General features: G+C 40.3%; 1 protein-coding gene across 1 annotated transcript in view; it reads left to right on the plus strand.

Moving 5' to 3' along the window:
* The window catches only part of adcy3a (adenylate cyclase 3a), a 49303-nt gene extending 33392 nt beyond the window's left edge, over nucleotides 1–15911 (plus strand). The window contains exons 12-21 of the mRNA XM_080745493.1: nucleotides 5058–5174; nucleotides 6352–6519; nucleotides 9059–9180; nucleotides 9626–9707; nucleotides 10112–10270; nucleotides 10991–11137; nucleotides 11675–11788; nucleotides 12077–12206; nucleotides 12459–12583; nucleotides 13413–15911. Of these exons, the coding sequence (XP_080601619.1) occupies nucleotides 5058–5174; nucleotides 6352–6519; nucleotides 9059–9180; nucleotides 9626–9707; nucleotides 10112–10270; nucleotides 10991–11137; nucleotides 11675–11788; nucleotides 12077–12206; nucleotides 12459–12583; nucleotides 13413–13592 (1344 nt within the window). The 3' untranslated portion in view covers nucleotides 13593–15911. The remainder of the gene's footprint in view (nucleotides 1–5057; nucleotides 5175–6351; nucleotides 6520–9058; nucleotides 9181–9625; nucleotides 9708–10111; nucleotides 10271–10990; nucleotides 11138–11674; nucleotides 11789–12076; nucleotides 12207–12458; nucleotides 12584–13412) is intronic.
* The last annotated feature ends 6716 nt before the right edge of the window (nucleotides 15912–22627 follow it).

Here is a 22627-nt window from a genome sequence, read left to right on the forward strand (position 1 = left end):
TTTGCCAAAGCGATGAGGGAGGCCTGAAGCACTGCGCTGACCAGCTCGCACCGGTGTTCACCCACATCTTCAACACCTTGCTGAAGCTGGGTCAGGTCCCAGCATGCTTCAAGGCCTCGACCATCATTCCTGTCCCCAAGAAGGCCAAGGTCACAGACCTAAATGACTATAGACCCGTCACCCTGACCTCTGTGGTCATGAAGGTCCTGGAGCGCCTTGTCCTGGCCCATGTGAAACCCATCACTGATCCTGTGCTGGACCCGCTGCAGTTCGCGTACAGAGCGAATAGATCCACGGAGGATGCCGTGAACATGGCTCTGCACTACACACTAAAACATCTGGACACTACCGGCAGCTATGCCAGGATCCTGTTCGTCGACTCACCATCCTACCATCTATCCTGGAGCACCAGCTGTCCCTGCTGCAAGTGCCTGCCTCCACTCGCAGGTGGATTACGGACTTTCTGACCAACAGGTCCCAGCGGGTGAAGCTGGGGAAGAACATTTCCAGCTCTAGGTCCACCAGCACCGGTTCCCCACAGGGCTGTGTCCTGTCCCCTCTACTGTTCTCCCTGTACACCAACAGCTGTGTTTCTCTCCACCCGTCGGTCAAGCTCCTCAAGTTTGCGGACGACACCACCTTGGTGGGCCTCATCTCCAAGGAGGACGAGTCAGCCTACAGGAGGGAGATCGGGTGGCTGCGGATTTGGTGTAACAACTAGAAAATATTGTTCCTTCGAAAAAATTGTGGGCTCGCTTCAAGCCAGAAAACAATGGCTATAAAAGTACAAAATGTCCAAATCGCAGGCAGTGCTCTCTTTGACGTTACTGACGTCAAAGATTGGTCCATTTTGTTCCAAAAATGTGTCGTGCAAAAGTTGACCCGCTGGTGGCGCTATAACATGCCAATATAAGAAGGGTGGTATCTGTTCCTTGACCTATTGGGAATGTGCTTGCAAGATTTCACGCACATTGCAGGCTGTGTTCATGATTTGAGGTGTTTTTGGCTTTAACGGATTTAAGCGTTTCACAAACTGCTCAAAATGATATCGCGCCCCCCTTTGGCCAATTGGAGTAAGATTGGTTTTAGTGATATTTGGACTAACACTCTACATCTTTGCCAAATGCCATGAACATGTTACTTTGCATGTATGATTTAGAGGCAGAAGAATAATTTGCAAAAAACTGCAATATTCATTGAATTATTAAAAAAGCATGTTTCAATTTCTTTTTTAAATCCGATCTGACAGATCTTTAGATATTGGTCCAAAGTTCATGTAAAAAAAGTTTTGTGGACGTGACGCGAAAATTCCAGAATAAAAGCGGGTTTAAGCGTTTTACAAACTGCTCAAAATGGTGGAAAATCTAAGGGCGGAGCTTACTTAACAAAGACACATATGTCTTCCGCTTGAGTCAAAGCACGCGTGTAAGCAAGTTGCATGTCTTCAAACGAAACGAGGCATGACTTATGCCCGTTTAAAGTTTGAATTGTCAAACGCTTTGTATAGCGCCCCCCTTTGGCCGATTGGAATAAAATTGGTTTCAGTGATACTTTGACTAACCCTCTACATCAGTGATACTCAAACTCCGGCCCGCGGGTCACTTCCGGCCCGCAGCACAATTTTGACTGGCCCACCAGCTTAATGTCCAGACTCCTCAAAGTTGCGCATCCAACAAGCTTTAAACTGAGCAGATTGGACCTTGCGTTCCAGAGATAATGGCCAAAACATCTTGAAAACGGCCATAGAAATCGCCGATTTTCGCCGTTTTCTTTTCTCTCTCTCTTTTTTTTACCAGTGGCTCTGCCTCTGCCCAACTTATTAGCATACCCAAAATGTTATAGTAGGCCTAATGCAAATGAAGAGACGTACTGTAGCTCTACTTAACAACTGCATCATTAGCCATTTGGTAGCTAAACAGTCTGGGTAATCTATTTTAAGTAGATTGTTTGATTTTATTTTATTTTCCTTTTCTGTAAAAAGCCATTTGTGTTGAATGTGGCAAAGTCATAAATAGCATTGTGAAGCAATTGAAAGAGAGATGTGCTTAGCTATCTTTAATGTTATCCAGCTCGATAACAGGCAGACAGATATCAACCCAGACAAATAGCAGACAAACGTATATTAATTTGTTTTGGTGTTTTTGTGGAATATGCTAATTTCACAGAATTATTAAAAAGAGAGAAAATTTAGCAAATGACTTTGATTACAATTTACAAATGTTGGCTGACAGAATATAAATGGAATTCCAAGCCATAAAATAATGCACATTGAAATTGTCTTGAGTTATGTGGAAATAAAGCAAAAAGTTATCAAGTAATGTCATTTTATCAACTGGCCCGCAGGGGATCGCTGTTTCTACGTATCATCTTTTCGACACCCAACTCTAACCTTTATCCTAACCTTAACCTCCGTGGGGTGAGTCGCTAACCCTCCGGTCGAAATGATGGTCGTTCGAAAGAGCGAGATTTTACCGGCCCGCGGCCCCTTGTCATTTTTGTAATTTGGCCCACCGGTTCAGAAGTTTGAGTATCCCTGCTCTACATCTTTGCCAAATGCCATGAACGTGTAACTTTGCATGTATGATTTAGAGGCCGAAGAATAATTTGCATAAAACCGCAATATTGATTGAATTATTAAAAAAATATATTTCACTTTAAAAGAAATCCGCGAAGACAGTTTGAACGTATTGGTCCAAAGTTCATGTGAAAAAAGTTTTGTGCGTGTAACGCGAAAATCCCAGGAGGAGATAGATTTTTACTGTTTTTCATATAATTCCAAATTGTGGGAGATCGAAAGGTCAGAGGTCAAAAGTCAGAGCGTAAAAGTTGTTCGGCATGAGGAGACGCATACCTGTATACGGGTTTCATGGCTGTACCTCAAACAGCATGAGCTATACCTGTTCAAAGTTTGCACTTTCGAAGGCTTCCTACAGCGCCACCATTTGGCCGATTGCTGTAAAAAGTAATAGCACACGTCGCCACAGTAAGCTGAACACATTGATGTTTTTATTTTAATTTTCTCACTAGGTATGTAGGAGTTGAAAGGTGCCAAAGTATTGAGGAGAACTGTATGACCTACTAGATAAATAAATAATGACAATATCTAATGTGCTAGTGTGCTCGCCTTTCAGGCGAGCCCACTAATGAATTAAAGTGATGATGTGTGATTCCCATGTGCATTCGGTGCACCCAGTTGAATAACCTGAAGTGTAGCTTGCAGTCTGCAAACAGATGGCTCTGTGATTGTGCAAACCTAGAGCCATGTGAGAACTCACAAGGAATATTATTATTCTTATTGTCTCCACCAGGAGAATATGTTTTCAACCCTGTCTGTCCGTCCGTGTGTCCGTTCATCCGTATGTTTGACCGTCCGTGTGTCCGATTAGTTTCTTACTAGCTAATCTCCGGCACCATTGGCCCGGTCGCGGCCAAACTGTGCACTCCTTGGATGCCAATTCAGAACCTCTGCCCCACATTTTTCACATGGCCCTGTTCTAGCGCCACCATGAGGCAGATGTTTGCAAAACACATCTTTGGACACTACTCCTAGAGGTTTTGTCCACAAATCATAGACATCGGGCCTGCATTTTTCGCATTTGCCTTTGATGGCGCCACCAGGAGGCCAGCTTATGTAAAACACATTATTTGATATTACTCCATCACATTTTATCAAAAGATCACGCAAATCATTACACAGTATCTCTATATGTGATCAAGACGGACTAGTCTAATATGTCATATTCTATCCTAATTGCCTAACATTGGCTTCCAAAGTTTGCTGGATTGGTCCGTTTTGAACACCATGCCTTAATTCATGAACGCAGCCTGCGATTTCCATGAAATTCTGCACACACATTTCCACTAGATCAAGGAACACACATGTGACCATTTTCACATTGCTAAATACATTTTTGGATCAAAATGCCTCAAATCATGCATGCAGCGTCCGATTGCTGTGAAAGGCCCAAGGAGACATGGCACCCTTTTCACATTGGCCTATTATAGCGCCACCAGGAGGCCAGATAACTTACCTGACCTGGTGGAGACCTGTGCTCGGAAGATCCCTGCTTCTAGATTGTATAATTCATTTTGGACTGTCATTTTCACATTGAGCTTTTTTTTTCTTCTTTTTTTCAAATATGTTCTACTGTATATGTACTATGTTCAATATAGGATTGAATATGGAATATTTATTGACAGTTGACAAATTAAACTAGATAATTTGTTTCCATGCCATACACTCACAGTTACAGACCCGTAAGGGTCCATTTGGCTCCTAACTATCCCCCCCCCCCCCTCCCCCACACACACACACACACACCACCACCACCCCACCCCCCCCTTCACACAGTGCTCATGTTGTAGTTACATCAGAGTATGACAAAACAGCAAAATGGCCACCATGTGAATATGATAACGGATTTGTGTGTTTGTGAGTCATTACAAGTAACAAGTCTTGTTATGCAAGATATGGTTAAGTACCACTCAGGGAGTGTGACGCTCACCAGCACTTTTGGTACAATCTAACCAACCAGTATTGACTTGTACTGTAGAGTAACTGTAGAGCAAGCTGGCAATATTGACTGGTCCTGTCATCCTAACGGGGAACACTCTTCCCCCAGGCTTGTCAGGACCCAACCCACTCACTCAGAGGGTCAATCAGATGTGCTGTGCAGAGTCACTATAAATAATGCTCATACTATAATGCTGGTACATTGGTATCCCAACGTCCCATCAATATTAATGTTTATTTGTCATAATTTGTCACACATTCCACATCAACCCATTTTTCCATAAATTAATGGCCTACTTGATCACACAAAAGCAGCAAAAGTAGCTGATCCACAAGCTCAAAACACTGATGCTTTTGAATTTGAATACTGAAAAATATCAGTTTCCACCCCACAGAGACGATAAGAAGTTCATCGCAGGACCTACTGTAATGTTCACCAACTATCTGAGGCCCCAAATACATGTGTTACGCGTGTTTGTGTTTTCTGCTTGACCTTTTGATTGTCAGTTGTTTGTTTGAAAATAGTGTGTTTGTTTTGTGTCAGGTTTTCCCTAAGAAACTGGTGTCTTTTTCCACTTGGATCGACCACACCCGCTGGGCGCGCAACACCTGGGCCATGGCGGCCATCTTTATCCTTACCATGGCGGACATTGTAGATATGGTAAGTTCTTCTCTGATGTAGTTACACACATACACAGCCACGTGGATTAAAGTTCTCTGTCACCACGACTGATTTCAGTCATTTGGATTCAAAGAAGCCAGCGTGGATTCATGTTGTGCACTCTCAATGCCTTGTAGATTGGCTATTTAAAAACTTCTGGTCAAACTAGCAGTATATTCCATAAAACCATAATGGTCTCGGATATTTCATAAAAGCAAAGGTTAAAGCCTCAGTTTGTGATGTATTGACCTGTTTGGCAGTAATGTAAAACAGCAGGAAAATATTACTAAAACATCTTAATTTTACATACTGTGTTAATTGTTTAGGAAACAGTGCTACATAGGTAGCACTCACATGAGTGTGAAAGCCCCCCCACATGTTTCACAACTCACATAATAGTAACCTGACTCCGCCAGATGGTGGCAGCATTGCGTATGCAAGCTGCACATACACCTGGGACCACAGAAACTCAGGAGGCGTCATGCAGACAGGCCAATATGAGTGGTTGGAGTTGGCACTCCCAGACTGTGATAGACAGATGGCTCCATCCAATCACTTGCTAAATAACTTGAAAAAATGGCCCGCCTCGTACATCACTTTTGCCTGGCGGAGTCAGGTTAACATAATAGGGCTTGGCCAAACACTTTTTTCAGTTGTGAGATTTGATTCAGCTTTAATCCATGCAATCACCAGTGTGCTTTAATGTGGAGATCTAATGCATTCCAAATTCGGAGACCATCGTCAAATCGTAAAGGATATAGAATGCTCGCAACTCACTTTGAAGATGCTCCAAACTTTATTTTGAAACGGTTGTAAACAAAGCAATGCTGTTTCTAAACCTAGCAGTGGATCTCATAGTTGTTGTCATTTTCCATGAAGAGAAAAAGGTTCAGGCCAGAGGGCAATGCCTATAGGGCATTGCAAGTGGTGGCTATTTTGTGGTGTCAGTTAGAAAGCCTATACATTTTTCCCATAGAGATTTAGTGATTGTGGACACATGCACATGTTCTGCACATGCTGGCAATTAATATGTACGTATGTCCTATCGTCCTTACACTGTAAACAAAATTGCTGAGAAAAATGGGTTGCTCTGATGTAAAAAAAAAAATGACAATAAAACTTAGGTCACAAAAAAAACTCTACCACTGTCTCTCTTACTCTCTCTGTCTCTCTCCAGTTGAGTTGTCAGCCCAGAGACCTGGTCACAGAGAACTCCACAGTGGCTCCTCCGCCACCCTCGTCCTTCTCCTCCACCCTGACTGGCCCAGAGAGCTGTGTGCAGAACCCCAAGTATTACAGCTACGTGGCGGTGCTGGCACTCATGGCCACCACCATGCTGGTTCAGGTCAGTCACATGGTGGAAAGTAAACTAAGTACATTTATTCAAGTATAATATTTAAAGGGATATTCCACTTTCAAAAAACTTTTTGTCATTGTATGGTCTTATCAGGCTTGTATGAACACCCTGAACAGTTTTTAATTTTCTTCATTCAGTATTTAGATATTTGATGTAAATGTTACCAGGCCCGCCAGGCCCAGGCCCTCTCCCCACACACACTCATTGTAACTTCAAACTCCATTTTAACCATGATAGATTATTTAAAAACACCCATTATTTTTTCTGGTGTCTCATACTACCCTCCTAATACGTGAGCAGACCATGTTTTTTCCATAACGTTTTTCATTTATTTTTTATATATTTTTATTGTATTAAATTTTTTCCATTTTCCCAAAGAATTATTAAAAATACATGAAAAACGTTATGGAAAAAACATGGCCTGCTCACGTATTAGGAGGGTAGTATGAGACACCAGAAAAAATAATGGGTGTTTTTAATGAATCTATCATGGTTTAAATGGAGTTTGAAGTTACAATGAGTGTGTGTGGGGAGAGGCCTGGGCGTGTCGGGCCAGATAACATTTACATCAAATATCTAAATACTGAATGAAGAAAATTAAAAACTGTTCAGGGTGTTCATACAAGCCTGATTAGACCATACAATGACAAAAAGTGTTTTTGAAAGTGGAATATCCCTTTAAGTACCATTTTTCTTTTCTTTTTGTATTTATTTTTTATTTTACTGGAGTATTTCCAATTTACTTCTATTCCACTACATCTTAGAGGCAAATACTAGTTACTTTATAGATTTTGATTATTATTACAAAACATACATTAACCACCTCAGCCATAGGCTATATAATTCTTTGGCTATTTTTCGAAACTTGTGAAATGGGACATTCTGCATAACAAGGTACTTTCACCTTCAGTACTTAAGCATATTGTGAATACTTTTGTACTTTTATTCAAGTAAATGTTTAAAGGTTAAATGACATTCTGTTTTTACCAATCATAAAAGTCTTTGCCCTGGTCCTAAAAACATGTTTTAAAATGTTTAAACTTGAAAATCCACTCCATGGAGCCATGGTGTCTCTCTCTGTTTAGGTGTCATGAAAAGCGGTCTGTCACCTGAAATACTATAAACTCACCACCAGGGGAGCCTCTCTCTCCCACTCATTCTAACAAAATAAATATTAGTAGACCTATAGTGCAGTAAGTACATGTACTTGAGTACAATTTTGAGTATTTGTACTTTACTTGAGTATTTCCAATTCTTATACTTCTACTCCACTACATCTCAGAGGCAAATGCACTTTATCTCTCCACTACAATCATTTGGAGGCTACTAGTAACTTTGTAGATTTTGATTATTAATACAAATCAATCACTTATCACTTCTGCCCTTATAGGCCAGCGATTCTCAAACTACCCAAAGTGGCCACACACACGCGCACGCACATTCAGATCTGCGGCCCCCATCCAACACACATAGATGCGTGCTCGCATTTTTGTTGCTTTCGCACAAGACAGTGGCTGTGACACAGACACACACAACCATGGCAGCTAAAGAGGCTGAGCTAAGCCCTGGCCTGAGGCATACGCATCTGCATGATCAGCGGGGAATTGTGTCAATACGAGCCGAGGCGCGGGTGTTTTTCTTACCCCGGGAACGATACATTACCGGAGCCCTGCGGTTACATATGTACCTTCGCGGAGTTCAATTTAGACCGTCGGCGCCGCGGTAACGTTCAGCTCCGCTCCGCAATGCAGACAAACGTCATGGTCCTATGTAGTCTAGTTATAGCAACATATTTTGGCTAAATGCCTCAGTTTAGAGAAACACCTATGCTTGTGTTATAGCGTTTTACTGTCTGCTGCACGTCGGTCACAGCAACGACAGAAAGTGTCGGTAAAAGGAGGGAGGGAGGTTCCACTTAGCTCTACCCTGGGGAGCAGTGCACTCAGTAGTCGGACACAGCCGACACAGTGTCGGTAAGAAGGAGGGAGGTTCCGCTGTGCACAAATACAAAGCGATTTTCATTATTTCACTAAAGCATAAACGGACTACTTGATATGAAGGATATTGATGTAAATAAGATATTTGAATGGATAAATGTATTTTATATGCCCATATTTACAATTAAAGGACAATAATATAAGAGGTCACTTCCTCAAAACTTGGGCTGTGGAGAAATAACTCTACGGGAGAAATACAGACAGGGAGACTGGGAGAGAGGGGGAGGGGGGGGGGGTGAATAGACGTCGACGTAGGAGTCCAGCAGCCAATGAACTGCTCGTTTGAGACTCATTATGCAGAAACCGGCACAAACACACAGATAGCAGGAAAACCACTGCATGTCAAAAGTTGCGTTTTTTTTTGGTGTAATTGAGGCCAGGAAACATTAAAAAAAAGCAAAAAAAAAAATCAAAAAATATTTTTGGATGTCATGTCCACTTTAAGTGCCAGACTTTCCTTTGTAACAGAGTATTTCCACAATGTGGTATTGAGCACAAAATGTGAGTACGTCTTCCTTCCACCACTGCAGGTCAGCCACATGGTGAAGCTCACGCTCATGCTGCTCATCACCATAACCACGGGCATCGTCAACATCTACAGCTGGAGGGACATATTCGACCGCTATGACGTGGCCCGCTTCCAGGACTACAGGTTAGAAGGAAACTGTGCGTGTCTGTGTCATGCTATATCTTGAAATAAGATGGAAATGTGCAACTGCAATGTTATATTCTATCCCTAGTTTTCCCAATGTTAAATCCCTAGAAATAGCTCTTATCCTTCCTCTGGCGTAGTGTAACACTACCCTCTAGTGTTTGCCTTTTGCATAGTCTTTTCTCTGGGACCCAGCTGATCTAGTATCTGCAAATTAGCAAATACCTACTTACTTAGGATTTGGGGAAAAAAGGTCTACTTTTATTTTATTTTAATATAATTTTTATTTTTTTACATGGAAATGATTATGATGATTATGCAATAAATAATTGTGATTATCTCAAAGAATTGCGGATAGGTGTTTTTATGTAATAATTTTGATAGGCCTATCTCAGATATTCTGTAGTTGTTTGTCTGAATTTGAAATGTTCTTGTATTTATTCAGATCGTCCCTTGTGCCCTCCAAGTTCACTATGACCATCATGATTGTCACCACAATGGTCAGCTTCTATTACTTCTCTCGCCATGTAAGTACATGTCTGCCACAGTTGGCCCTAGCTTCACAATCACTTTTGTAAGGGTCACTATTACAGTATTTTCTGGACTATAAGGCGCACCTGACTATAAGGCGCACTGTCAATGAATGGTCTATTTTCAAACTGTTTTCATATATAAGGCGCACCTGACTATAAGGCGCACATAATAGACGCTACCGTTGCGTTATGCATCCAACAGATGGAGCTGTGCTAAAGGGAATGTCAATGTCAATGAATGATCCATATATAAGGCGCACTGGACTATAAGGCGCACTGTAGTTTTTTGAGAAAATTAAAGGCTTTTAAGTGCGCCTTATAGTCCGGAAAATACGGGTATTAGTAATATTTTCTGCAGTTGGCCTCCTAATCTCATCCTGGGATCTTGTGGCTAAAAGGTGGAGAAGCTTGCACGCACTCTGTTCCTGTGGAAGATTGAGGTGCACGAGCAGAAGGAGAAGGTGTACGAGATGAGGCGCTGGAACGAGGCACTGGTGACTAACATGTTACCAGAACACGTGGCACGCCACTTCCTGGGTTCTAAGAAAAGGGACGAGGTAAAGACAAGCACATCCACCGACTGATGACTCCTCAGCGAGTGTTAAACCTGAGTGTTAAATTGAGTGTAAAAATCTTAAAGATGCAGTGCCATGATTTTTTCTCCCCCCTAAAACATTATTATCGGGTATTATGACTATACTAGGAGGAGGATTTTTTTTTCTCCAAAAAAGTGTACAGAAAGAGTTTTTGATGTGGCCACACCTACCAGTTCAATTAAGGATGCCTGGTTACATGGTGGGTGGTGACCCAGCTGAAGTTAGCCACACCCACAGTGTTGGGTGAATGGTAAAAGGGGAGGGGGTTGATTCTATGATGTCATTTACTCACTGTTTTGGATTGGCACTTCTGACCCACGAGGTGTCAGCCTCCAGGAAGAAACCCCAAATACAAAGGGAATACATAATCGCTCATAACAACTACAACAATGAAGTACTGTCAACCTCATAAGATACATGAAAACCAGAAAAGTTACAAAACTATGGCACCGCCTCTTTAAAGTGTTCACATTAACACTGAGTATTTGCTGTGTAGATAGACACCTGTCATGGTCTGCTCAGTCTTTCTTATCGTGAATTTGCTCAAGATTATACCTAAAATGGCTTACACATATCTCTGGTTTGACTGTAAGAATGTGGATTCACTCCCTAGATACTTCTAGCAAACCCTAATATTTTCCCTTGTATTTTAATAGTTCTTTTCCTCTTAACATCTTTTAGGAGTTGTACAGTCAGTCCTACGATGAGATTGGTGTGATGTTTGCCTCCATCCCCAACTTCTCAGACTTCTACACAGAGGAGAGCATCAACAACGGAGGGATTGAGTGCCTAAGGTTCCTGAATGAGATCATCTCGGATTTTGATAGTGTAAGTGTAGCTGAGTAGCACTGCCTGCAGACCAAATGCCTAAAATCATCCTGGCTTGGTCAGGAGGGGATTCCTCTTAGGTTGAGTGTACATTAATGTCTTCACTGAAGATCCATGATCATGCCTTTTCATTTATATTGTATATCGTCTCTATCAGGCGGAAACCTCATACTTCTGTCCAAAACTTTTACTTTTCAGAATCCAAAGTAGCAGATCTACAAGCTCGAAATATGTCTCTTCGCACCATGCTTTGAGCTTGTATACAGTATCTGCTAATTTTTTCCTGCTTTTGTGTGACGCTGTAGTATAATCAAATATGGTAACTAATAAAAGGTTAGATAGGATATAGGAGGTTTCTCTGCATTTCTGGGGGGCTAGCATTTCGCCTACCCTGAATCTAATTCCTGAAAGCGCCCCTGCTTCAAAGAATCTCAAGTGGGCCCTGGTCCAGAATAACGTTTTGTTTTAGACGCACTGTTCTAGCTGTTCCAGCTTTGTTTCTATCAAAACAAACCTTGGATCTCCGTCTCTTGACAGCTGCTGGATGAGTCTCAGTTTCGCTGCATCACCAAGATCAAGACGATCGGCAGCACCTACATGGCCGCATCCGGGGTCACCCCTGACGTCAGCAATGGCTACGCCTGCATGAAGGTTAGTCGTCTTGACTTGTGACCAGTCTGACCACCTGCTTGTTATTGAGACAACATCCAATGATCACACACACGTGCTGTACACATTGTGTCCTTATGTACGTGAATAAAAAACTTAAAAATAAAAGAAATGCAGCTTTAGTCCATGCATGAGGTAAAATTAGAAAATGTGTTTATTTTGTAATTTGCCATTAACACTGACTTACTTACAATATTATTTGTCATGTTTTGTGGTGGTTGTTGAGGAAAAAGAAATGTAATAGCGTTTTTTGATTGGTCTTTCTTTCAGCGGAAAGAGGAGCTGTCAGATCGAGAACGCTGGCAACATTTGGCGGACCTGGCAGACTTTGCTCTGGCCATGAAGGTCACACTTATGAACATCAACTACCAGTCATTCAACAACTTCATGCTGCGCATAGGTCAGTGATTATCTCACTGTGTGTGTGTGTGTGTGTGTGTGTGTGTGTGTGTGTGTGTGTGTGTGTGTGTGTGTGTGTGAGAGAATATGTTAGTGTGTGTTATTGTTTTACTCTTAGTATTTAATATTTGTTTACTGAGTGTACAGCACTTTGTTCCAATGCTGGATTGGATCACACTCATTTGGGGATCTTTTGATACAGTACTGTATGTAGTCCAGTATGAAGATCACAAAATGGAATCCTTTTCTCCAGGTCTGAATAAGGGCGGAGTGTTGGCTGGAGTGATAGGTGCTCGTAAGCCACACTACGACATCTGGGGGAACACTGTGAACGTGGCCAGTCGTATGGAGTCCACAGGGGTCATGGGCAACATCCAGGTAAAATATGGTCCATTTTAGGTTTTTGGATACCTACTGTATATCAGTAGTTCTCAATCTTGTCAGCCCGCGACCCCCCATAATAATCATATTTTAACTGGGGACCCCCACCCTGACAAGCACTTGGAATTGTAGGAGTTGAGGCATTACATTTTGTTTACATTGGTTCCGCACATAAATATTGTGAATATAGCATGCGTTGTGAGCTTGTAGATTGGCTATTTTCAAAGAGCCATTTTCTCATACTGTTCATTTCATCAGAGGGGAGCGGAATCTGTGGTGGTTCATTGGTCCAAGAGTTGAATAGTAGATACCACAATGAAATTAATTGAATTGAAATAAATGAGGAGCACAATGATATAAATAAAAGCATGCAAATAAACAAATAAGAAATACTGGGATATAAATGGAGAATACAATTAAATACATGATAAATACAATTAAATAAATAAATGCATGTGTTTATTTCAGTGTGTTTTTTGTATATTTCATTGTGGCATGTGTTTGATCGCGTCTTATTAATAAGTTAACTAAGATGGATAAGTGACCACCGTAAAGGTAGTGGGTGGATGACTGGAGCATGTAGGGACCTTAACTGTAGGTGTGGTGGGGTTTAAGTCGAGTCCTGAAAACTCGACAGAGAACGGCGTATTTCTTTCAACATTTAGCTCCTAGGTGGCAAGCAATAACAGCAGATTAAACCTTGACAGTTTAGACCAGGGCTTTAACATAAGGAGGTTGGCTATTACACAGTAATTGTGGCTCTGTCTGGACTGGAGGACTGCACTATAGAATGTTCACATTAGAATGTTGTCTCTGTCGCCCCCAGGTGGTGGAAGACTGCTATAATATTCTGAAGGATTATGGCTTCCGTTTTGTACGAAGGGGTCCGATCTTTGTCAAGGGAAAAGGAGAGCTACTCACCTACTTCCTGAAGGGGAGAGACAAACAAGGCTCCTTCATCAATGGCTCCTCTGGCACTCTGCCACACCAGGTGGTGGACAGCTAAGGACCTGACTACCTGGGGCCTATGAAACACTAACATAATACAATACATAACTAACACAAACACACACAGACACTCCGGCAATCAAAAATATTATTTCTTGAATGCATAGATGGGCAGAGGAGATATTTTTCTGATAATGAAGTTCTTTGCCTATCTGGAAGCATTTTGACACTCATGTTGACAGAATGTTTACAAGTTATGAAAGCAATTTTAAATACTACTGAAATGCTCACTGCAGACATGCCACACTACTGTACAGGTGGACATTTGTTCATTCTCCGACAAAACGCAAACTGATAGACACTGCGTTTGCCTTGTAACGAACGGGACACGTGTTCATAAAGTCCCAAAAACGCCATCTACTCGGCACACTAAACCAAAATGGCTTTTGGGCTGAGGACCTAATTTTGATCACCTTCTACCCTTTTATGAAATACTTCCCTCGTTTGGAAAGTAATGGATCGAATTGTGTTGACATTTTCTTACTGTTACTGACAATGACAATTTATTTAGCGTTAGACAAAAATAGGCCAAAGTGTGATGATGCAGATAGTTACCACCTGCTTCTGCTTGTGTGTATGTGTTTGGGTGTATGTGGGTGTGCGTGCATTATTATTCATATGGTATTTTCACTCTCTATTCCAATCTGGATACCAGTATTTGTTTGGCTCTGAAATGAGGCAGAGAGATGCCACCTGCCCTCTTGGGTGCTGTGCTGTTCTTGTGGCCTGTGAACTCCTTGCCTCACATCACTGAGGAACCGAGCAGGTGTGGGCAGTGGTGGAAAAAGTGCTAACATTTGTACTTAAAGGGATATTCCACTTTCAAAAGAATGTTTGGTAATGTTATTGTCTACTCAGGCTTCTGTGAACACCCTGGACAGTTTTTAATTTGCTTGATTCAATATTTAGATATTTGATATTCATTTTATTAATATTTTAATATTTATTTGAGAAAATGGAAACAAATGTATACAATAAAAAGTTATTAAAAATAAATGAAAAAAGTTATCGAAAAGACATGGCCAGCTCACATATTAGGAGGGTAGTATGAGTCACCAGAAAAAAAGACACATGTTTTTGATGAATCTATCATGGTTAAAAAGTAGTTTGAAGTTACAATGGGTTTGTATAGGAATGGGACCTGGATGGGGAGTGTCTGATAAAATGAATATCAACTATTCATATTGAATCAAGCAAATTAAAAACTGTCCAGGGTGTTCACAAAAGCCTGATTAGACGATAAAATGACCAAAGGTTTTTTTGAAAGTGGAATATCCCTTTAAGTAAAAGTATCAACACTGCAATGTAATGTAATAACAATCAAAATCTACAAAGTGACTAGTAGCTAAAGTTGTCAAATAATAGTAGTGGAGTAAAAGTACAATATTTGCCCCTGAGATTTTGTGGAGTGGAAGTGAAAGTACTGAAAATGGAAATGCTCTACTAAATTAATAAAAAAATAAAAACCTCATAATTGTACTTAAAGTACAGTACATGAGTACATGTACTTAGTTACTTTCCACCACTGTGCCTGCGTCTCATCTGTCGAGACGACCGGGGGGACCGAGCAGGTGTGGGGTGACCCTGGAGAATGAAACTGGAATTACGATATTGGTCACACGTTGTGGTTGTTTCTGTGCCTCTCTGGAGCATTCACGAGCAGGGATAAATGCGGATGATTGTATGCGTTTTTTTGTACGAGTGGCTGTACTGTTTGCATCTGTGCACATGTGCACCTCTGTTTGGACAAGGGGGACAACGGTGATGGCATTCAAGTGAGAGGTTGATGATGATTGTGGACGCCAAGTAGGTGCAACGAGGTGTAATTCAAGGACGCCAGTCGGGTTGGAATGTAAAAGAATGTCTGTTTTATGTGAATGTTAAGGTGGACACAGTATTTCGGGAGAGTGTGTTTTTCTTTTTTGCCGATTGTAATCCCATGCGTGTTGGATGAAAGTGCAATAGTTTATTCTTATACAACCTTCATGCTGTCCTCCCTCAAGGTGAAGTAAACATTCCTTTAATCCATATTTTTATATTATACTGTTTAAGCTTCATTCAGTTCAAAAGAGGACAGAATTGTTCTTGTTGTTGAATACAGTTTGGCCAATGTGTTATTATTGATCTGATCTAATTTATTTCAGGGACATTTTTTCTTTTCTTTTTCTGAAGCAGATACTGTACAAGTGCCAATGTTGAAGGAATGGTTTGTACTTCTAAAGAATCTCAGGATTGGGAACAAAATAGCACTTTTGAATGATCTGTAATCTACCTATGTATTTGAGTCTGGGTTTTTGTCAAGTCTGAATTGTTTTGAGCTGAGCATAAATTAAATGCCATCATCATGTAAGACAAAACACACACAACAGCCAAAATGCTGATAGCTTTTTGTGGCTAGATGGCATCAGAATGCAGTTTAAATCCTATAGTAGCCTAATAGGCTACAACAATAATTATATAATGTATTATTATTATTATTATTAACATTCAAATTGGAAGTTTCTGTCGATATTATTTGTGAATCGTATCTATCTGCTTAAAATAGGCATTTGGTTCTGAGCAGACCAACCCTGTTTATTTTTGAATTAGGCCTATTTATTGTTGTGTACTCCCATTTCATTTTGTTTTTTTGACATAAAGTGAATTGATTAAAAAAAAGGTCATGAACTAATAACCTGGCCTCAAGTCTCATGAATCGTTCTCATACTGAAACTGAAAGTATAGCTCTAGCCTAGCCGCAAATTGCAACACTAGATTTTTTTATAATCGGATGAATCTAGGGTTGCAATACCTCCCATAGGCAGCCAATGCATCAAAACGTTTTTTTTGCTATCTGATTGTGTTAAACGACATCAAACTCACCAATATTGCGGCTCTATGGAAAGCTTGGAATTTACTCTTGCTATCTGCAAAGTGTTTGTTTCAGAAAAATCCACAGTAGACATGTTAGAAGCTACTTTCTATCCAAGAAATTTGGTTCAGGTGATAATTTTGTCTAAGTCCTGGAGTTTGGAAGCGCTCGTGGAAAATACCTCAACGGTCCTGTGACCACCTGGTTCTAAATGTCACATTATGCAGGATGCAGCGGGACATGGCGTTATAGAAGACGAGCGCTTCCGAAGTTCAACACTTAGAAAATAAGCCATGTCTGCTCGGATTTCTTGACAGAAAATAAATCATAACAATTCTATGGTGGATTTTTCAGATACAAACACTTTGCAGATAGCAAGAGTAAATTCCAAGCTTCCCATAGAGACACAATATTGGTGAGTTTGAAGTCGTTTAATACAATCAGATAGCAAAACACTGTTTTGATGCATTGGCTGCCTATGGGAGGTATTGCAACCCTAGATTCATCCGATTATAAAAAAAATCTAGTGTTGCAATTTGCGGCTAGCTCTAGCTCTGGGTACAAGGATTCACTCTATTGAAAAATAGCAGATATACAAGCACCGCGCTGTGAGCTTGTAGATCTGCTATTTTTGAAGAATCGTGAAAATGTGTGCACGTCTTTGAATATTTCAAATCCTTCTAAGGTTTTTTGAAAAACCTATGTTTCTATGTCAGTGGTGCTCAAACTTTTTCATGTGAAGGACCCCCCAAAAATGATATTTGGCCACGGACCCCCATCTCAAAATATTTAGTTCCAGGGACTCCCCAGAAGCCAAATTTGAGTTACAAATGTTCACTTAAAAAAATACATATATTCAAAGATTTGCACACATTTCACACATTTCAAGCTCGCAGTGATATGTAGATATGCTTGTAGATTGTAGATTATGCTATTCTTCAATAGCTAAATAATGAAGCCCCCTCCACCTTGGGCCCTAGTAACTCCCCTCCAGTGTGACGCCCCTGGGTACTTTCCTCTGAACTTCGAGAAGGCAAGGGTATTGCTGACGCTCTTGTGAACTTCTGAAGTGGAGATAAAACTCTGGTGACGGAAGGAAGGAGGTGGTGTTTATCTGCACAACTAGCCTGGTCGTACGACGGTGTCGCGCGGCGAAAATACCCGACCTACAAGCTCAGAACGAGTCGCGTTTGCGAGCCGTTCTGAGCTTGTAGGTCGGCTATTCCCCCCCCCACGCGAAACTGTTGTACGAAGAAGTATATGTTACATCGGGCTCCAGCAGCGTCGCCTAGTAACCAAGTGAAAGGAAACCACAGTCCACAGAGGACTTGTCTTTCCGTGGTAGGCTACACAATACACACACTATGGCTACACAGCACAGTGGTGTAACAAGTAGGGGAATAGTTTGTTTGTGCCACACCCGATGAACACAATATAAAATCTTATACGAAATGACAGATGATTGATTATCAAGGTAAGCATTATGTGTGCGTTTTCTTCTCTTTTTGTATATCTAGTAGTGTCTATGTGGGCTTAAAACGACTCAGCCTAAATAAATAATGCATAGGCTACAATTGAATTAAGCCCTTAACAAGTAGAGTCAATGTCGCAGCAAGCTTATTGAAAGTTTGTATCCGGAAATCATAAATGTCTTATTTTATTATGGACATTCCTGCAGCATAACAATTTTAGAACAGCGTTTTAAGTTTTGACAACGGTAGGGTATTAAAGTGACTTTCTTTGGTTAAAAATAAGTGTTAAATAGCTCTTTCTGATAGCCTATTACTACATTGTTATAACAGTGTTTGTCCAGTAACCGGAGTCTGAGTCTCCATCATCTCTCTCAGCTCTTTATTAAACAGAAAATGTATTTTCATGTCAGGATATCAATATCAATCAGGATAGAGAACTCAATCTACAGATTGGAACTGGACCGCTATAAAATTGAAGCTGATAAATTGGTAGCCTATGCTTGTATGCTCTCTCCTGACTGCTGTCTGAAAATGTTGCAACTTCCTTAAAATGTATGTTCTGTTTATTAAAGAGATGGTGAGACCCCTGTGACTCAACAAACACTTTATAACAATGATTACTATCACAATACCTAGTGCTTTAACCTTTCAACAAAAAAGAAAAGAAAAAAGGTTATCACTTTATACCCTACTTAAGAAAGTGCACCATATAGCCTATTAATCGTGTAGTAGGAAATAAAACGTTTTATTCATGAAAATAAATAATTAACTCGAAGCATAAAAAAATATGTTTTTGCATAATGTGTGTGTTGTTGTCATTGGTTGTTGGCCACTGTATAGGCCTACAATAGTATGTTTTGTTAATCAGATCAGCCCTTAACCTATCTTATGTTTGGCTATTTGATATGTTACATTGCATGATGATTCTGCAATCAGGCCTATTATATAAATAATAATAAAAAAATTAACCGATTATAAAATGCATAAAAAAAAAACTGAAAAAGCCCAACCCGTACTCCCTGCTGTAAATTACTTCCCCAATGTGGACACTGCCTGTTGTCATGATGACATGACAAAACAAGCTTTTGCAGCAAAAACTGATCTGTGTTGCTAACACAACTGCTATGTAGCGACTGCATCGTATTATTCTTTAAATGACTTCAAGGTGTGTAGACGGACCTAAAAGGTCCCAAAAGGATCAGGATGGATGTTCAGGGCGAAGAAGACACAGATGAATCAAATATGTAAGTAAGCCACTATGAATTTTGTACATGTATTCTACTTGGTACCTTCAGTGGGCCTATTTAGTCTACTGTGTGTGTGTGTGTGTGTGTGTGTGTGTGTGTGTGTGTGTGTGTGTGTGTGCGTGTGCGTGTGTGTGTGTGTGTGTGTGTGTGTGTGTGTGTGTGTGTCACAGTTTACACACTAGAACTCACAATGCCAAGTTATCCTCTCTGCTTCAGTAAGTAGGATAGAAATAAAGAATATAATGCCTTTGTGTTCAGTAATACATTTACGTATGTCTTTGAAAGCAGCCAACAGGAGAGAAAAAAATCACCGTCATCCTGCTGCGGATCTGAAAAGAGTGACTGGTCCATGAATCATCCCCCCCATTTTAAGAAAGAAAGGTAAAAGACAAAGAAGCACGACTGTAGAGAATTAGTTGCACAGTGTGTTTGTGTGTGACTACATCCACTACCCTTATGGTTCATGTCATGTGATTTATTTTAACCATTAACAAGCTCAGCCTTCTTACAGAGAAACACTATACCCTGAGGCTGTATCTGAGAAAACCAGTTATACAGACTTGTCATACTTTATTTAAATATCACAGACTCGCAGTTTACAGACTATAACTCATAATGACAAGTTATCCTCTCTACTGCTGACAGGTAGGATAGAAATAACAAATATACTTGTAATGCCTTTGTTTTCAGTAATACATGTAAATCTCATTGTCTTTGAAAGCATCCAACAGGGGAGAACAATATCACCGTCATCCCTCTGTGGATCTGAAAAGAGTGACTGGTCCATGAATCATCCTCCCCATTTTAAGAAAGAAACAAGGTAAAAACAAAAAAAAAGGGACATGACTGACTGTAGAGAAATATTTGCACACACTGTCTTTTAGGCCTAAGTAGGCCTATGCACTTTTTATTACTTGATCTTGTTTTTTAATAATAAAATAAAATAACATCAGATCTCCTCCCCATTGTTTATTGTTTGACAGATTGTAAATGAGAAATGTGGTTGTTGTGTTCTTAACCCACGATTAACTCTTAAATATAATTCAAAGCATCCAGCAGGAGAGAACAAAATCACCAACGTCCTGCTGTGGATCTGAAATGAGTGACTGGTCCATAAATCATCCTCCCCATTTTAAGAAAGAAAGGTAAAAATATATATAAAATGACTTTGTATTGCTTGAATAAAAACCCCTACATTATTCCAAAGGTTACTAGAGTAAGAAAGAGTGAAATCATCAAATATTGAGAGAGATTTAGTCAAGTCAACACTTTGATAGAAGGACTTCCTCCTCTTTGTTATGACACATACAGTCACATGATTAACATCATGCAATGTGCTTATTAACTGTGTTGTACTGAAAAAAAAGTGCTTCACGTGTTGTTATGAACACTAGCACAATTATCCCTAGCTCTGGTCCATAGCGTTAGTGGAGTGTTCTCCCTAAGAGAACACTCCACTAACGCTATGGACCAGAGCTAAATTATCCCATGGGTGCTTTTTAAGGATTTGAACATACTTTTGTCTTGAAGATTTTGTATTAATTACATTTTGACACAGAGCTGAGTAACAGAATCAAATTAATAGTTTACAATACAAATATTTCTGAGTCAATAGAATGGTCTGAGTTTAGTTATTTAATATTGTATTTATACATGTTTTATTTTATTTTATTTTATGGCCTCCGGGCAACAAATTTGCACTTCTCAGCTTGACCTGTGTGTGCATGTGTGCGTGTGTGTGTGTGTGTGTGTGTGTAAATGGTAAATGGTAAATGGTGCATTTATATAGCGCTTTTAATCCAAAGCGCTTTACATAGATTGTGCATTACATTCACCCATTCACACACACATTCATACACCGGTGGCGGAGGAAGCCATGCAAGGCACCAACCTACTCACCGGAGGCAATTAGGGGTTCAGAGTCTTGCCCAAGGACCCTTCGACATTAACTCAGGGGGAGCCCGGATTCGAACTGGGAACCCTTCGGGATTTATACCGTTCGTGCTCTAATACCAGTTTCTCTACCCCTGAGCTATGCCGCCCCCATGGTGTGTGTGTGTGTGTCTGTGTGTGTGCGTGTGTGTGTGCGTGTGTGTGTGTGTGTGTGCGTGCGTGCGTGCGTGTGTGCACTGCACATTTACCAATCTTATGTGTCAAATACTAGCAGAAGCTAGACCCTTTTAGTCATTTGTTGACAGTTAAAACATGACATTACATGAACCATAAGGGTAGTGGATGTAGTGTGACACAGACACGCACGCACGCACGCACGCACGCACGCACGCACGCACGCACGCACACACACACACACACACACACACACACACACTTTATTGGATCACGTTCACTCTGGGCAGTGTGAACACACCCTTAGGCTGTATCTGAGAAAACAGATACGTCTTTATGCAACATTTATTTAAATATCACAGTTTACACATTAAACTCACAATGACTAGTTATCCTCTCTACTGCAGTTGCAGTAAGTAGGATAGAAATAAAGAATATAATGCCTTTGGTGTTTAGTAATACATTTATCTTTGAAAGCATCCAACAGGAGAGAACAAAATCCTGCTGTGGATCTGAAAAGAGTGACTGGTCCATGAATCATCCACCCTTTTTTAATAAAGAAAGGTAAAAACAAGAACATGACTGTAGAGAATTAGTTGCACACACTGGCCTAAATATGTACTTTTTATTGCTTAAAAAAAGAAAAGAAAATTGATATCAGTTCTCCTCACCATTATTTATTGTTTGACAGATTGTAAATGCAAAATTCAGTTGTTGTGTTTTTAACCGATTAACTCTTGTTCATCATTCAAAGCATCCCGCAGGAGCAACCAAATTCTCCTTCATCTGTCAGTGGGCCGTCAATGAGTGACTCTTCCATATGTCATCCTCCTGATATGAGCTATGAAAGGTAGGAACATAAGAATGTATGATCGAACAGAAACCTTTGTTTCTAAAAATTACTTTTGTGATTCGAGATTCAAAATTGTTTATAATTGTTGTGATCAAATACATTTTTAATACATAAATTAAGACTAATCTTAGCTCTGTTTATCTCTGAAAGTAGCCAAAGAAATAGATCCAACTCACCTTCATCCCGCTGTGCTTCTGCAAAGAGTGACTGGTCCATGAATCATCCTCCTTTTTTTAACACAGAAAGGTAAAACTAAAATACATGTATTCACCAGATGGAATGTTCTAACAAGTAAAGAGTACTTCTTGAAATCTTTTCACTGTTCATCTTTGATAAGTGCAGTATTTGTATTGTCTTTCACAATGTTTAAAATCTTGTTTCCTTATATTCGTTAATGGATTAAGTACAGCACATCTTTTTTTTTTCTTTTTTTTTTTATATATTTTGTGTCTTTGTCTCACATTCAGTCTCAGAGTGGACAGTGCAGAATCAGGCACTAAAAACAATGCATCTCAGAATGAACAAACCGACCTTTCTCACACA

This window comes from Nannobrachium achirus (genome assembly GCF_963921795.1).
Source record: "Nannobrachium achirus genome assembly, chromosome: 2".
Lineage (NCBI taxonomy): Eukaryota > Metazoa > Chordata > Actinopteri > Myctophiformes > Myctophidae > Nannobrachium > Nannobrachium achirus.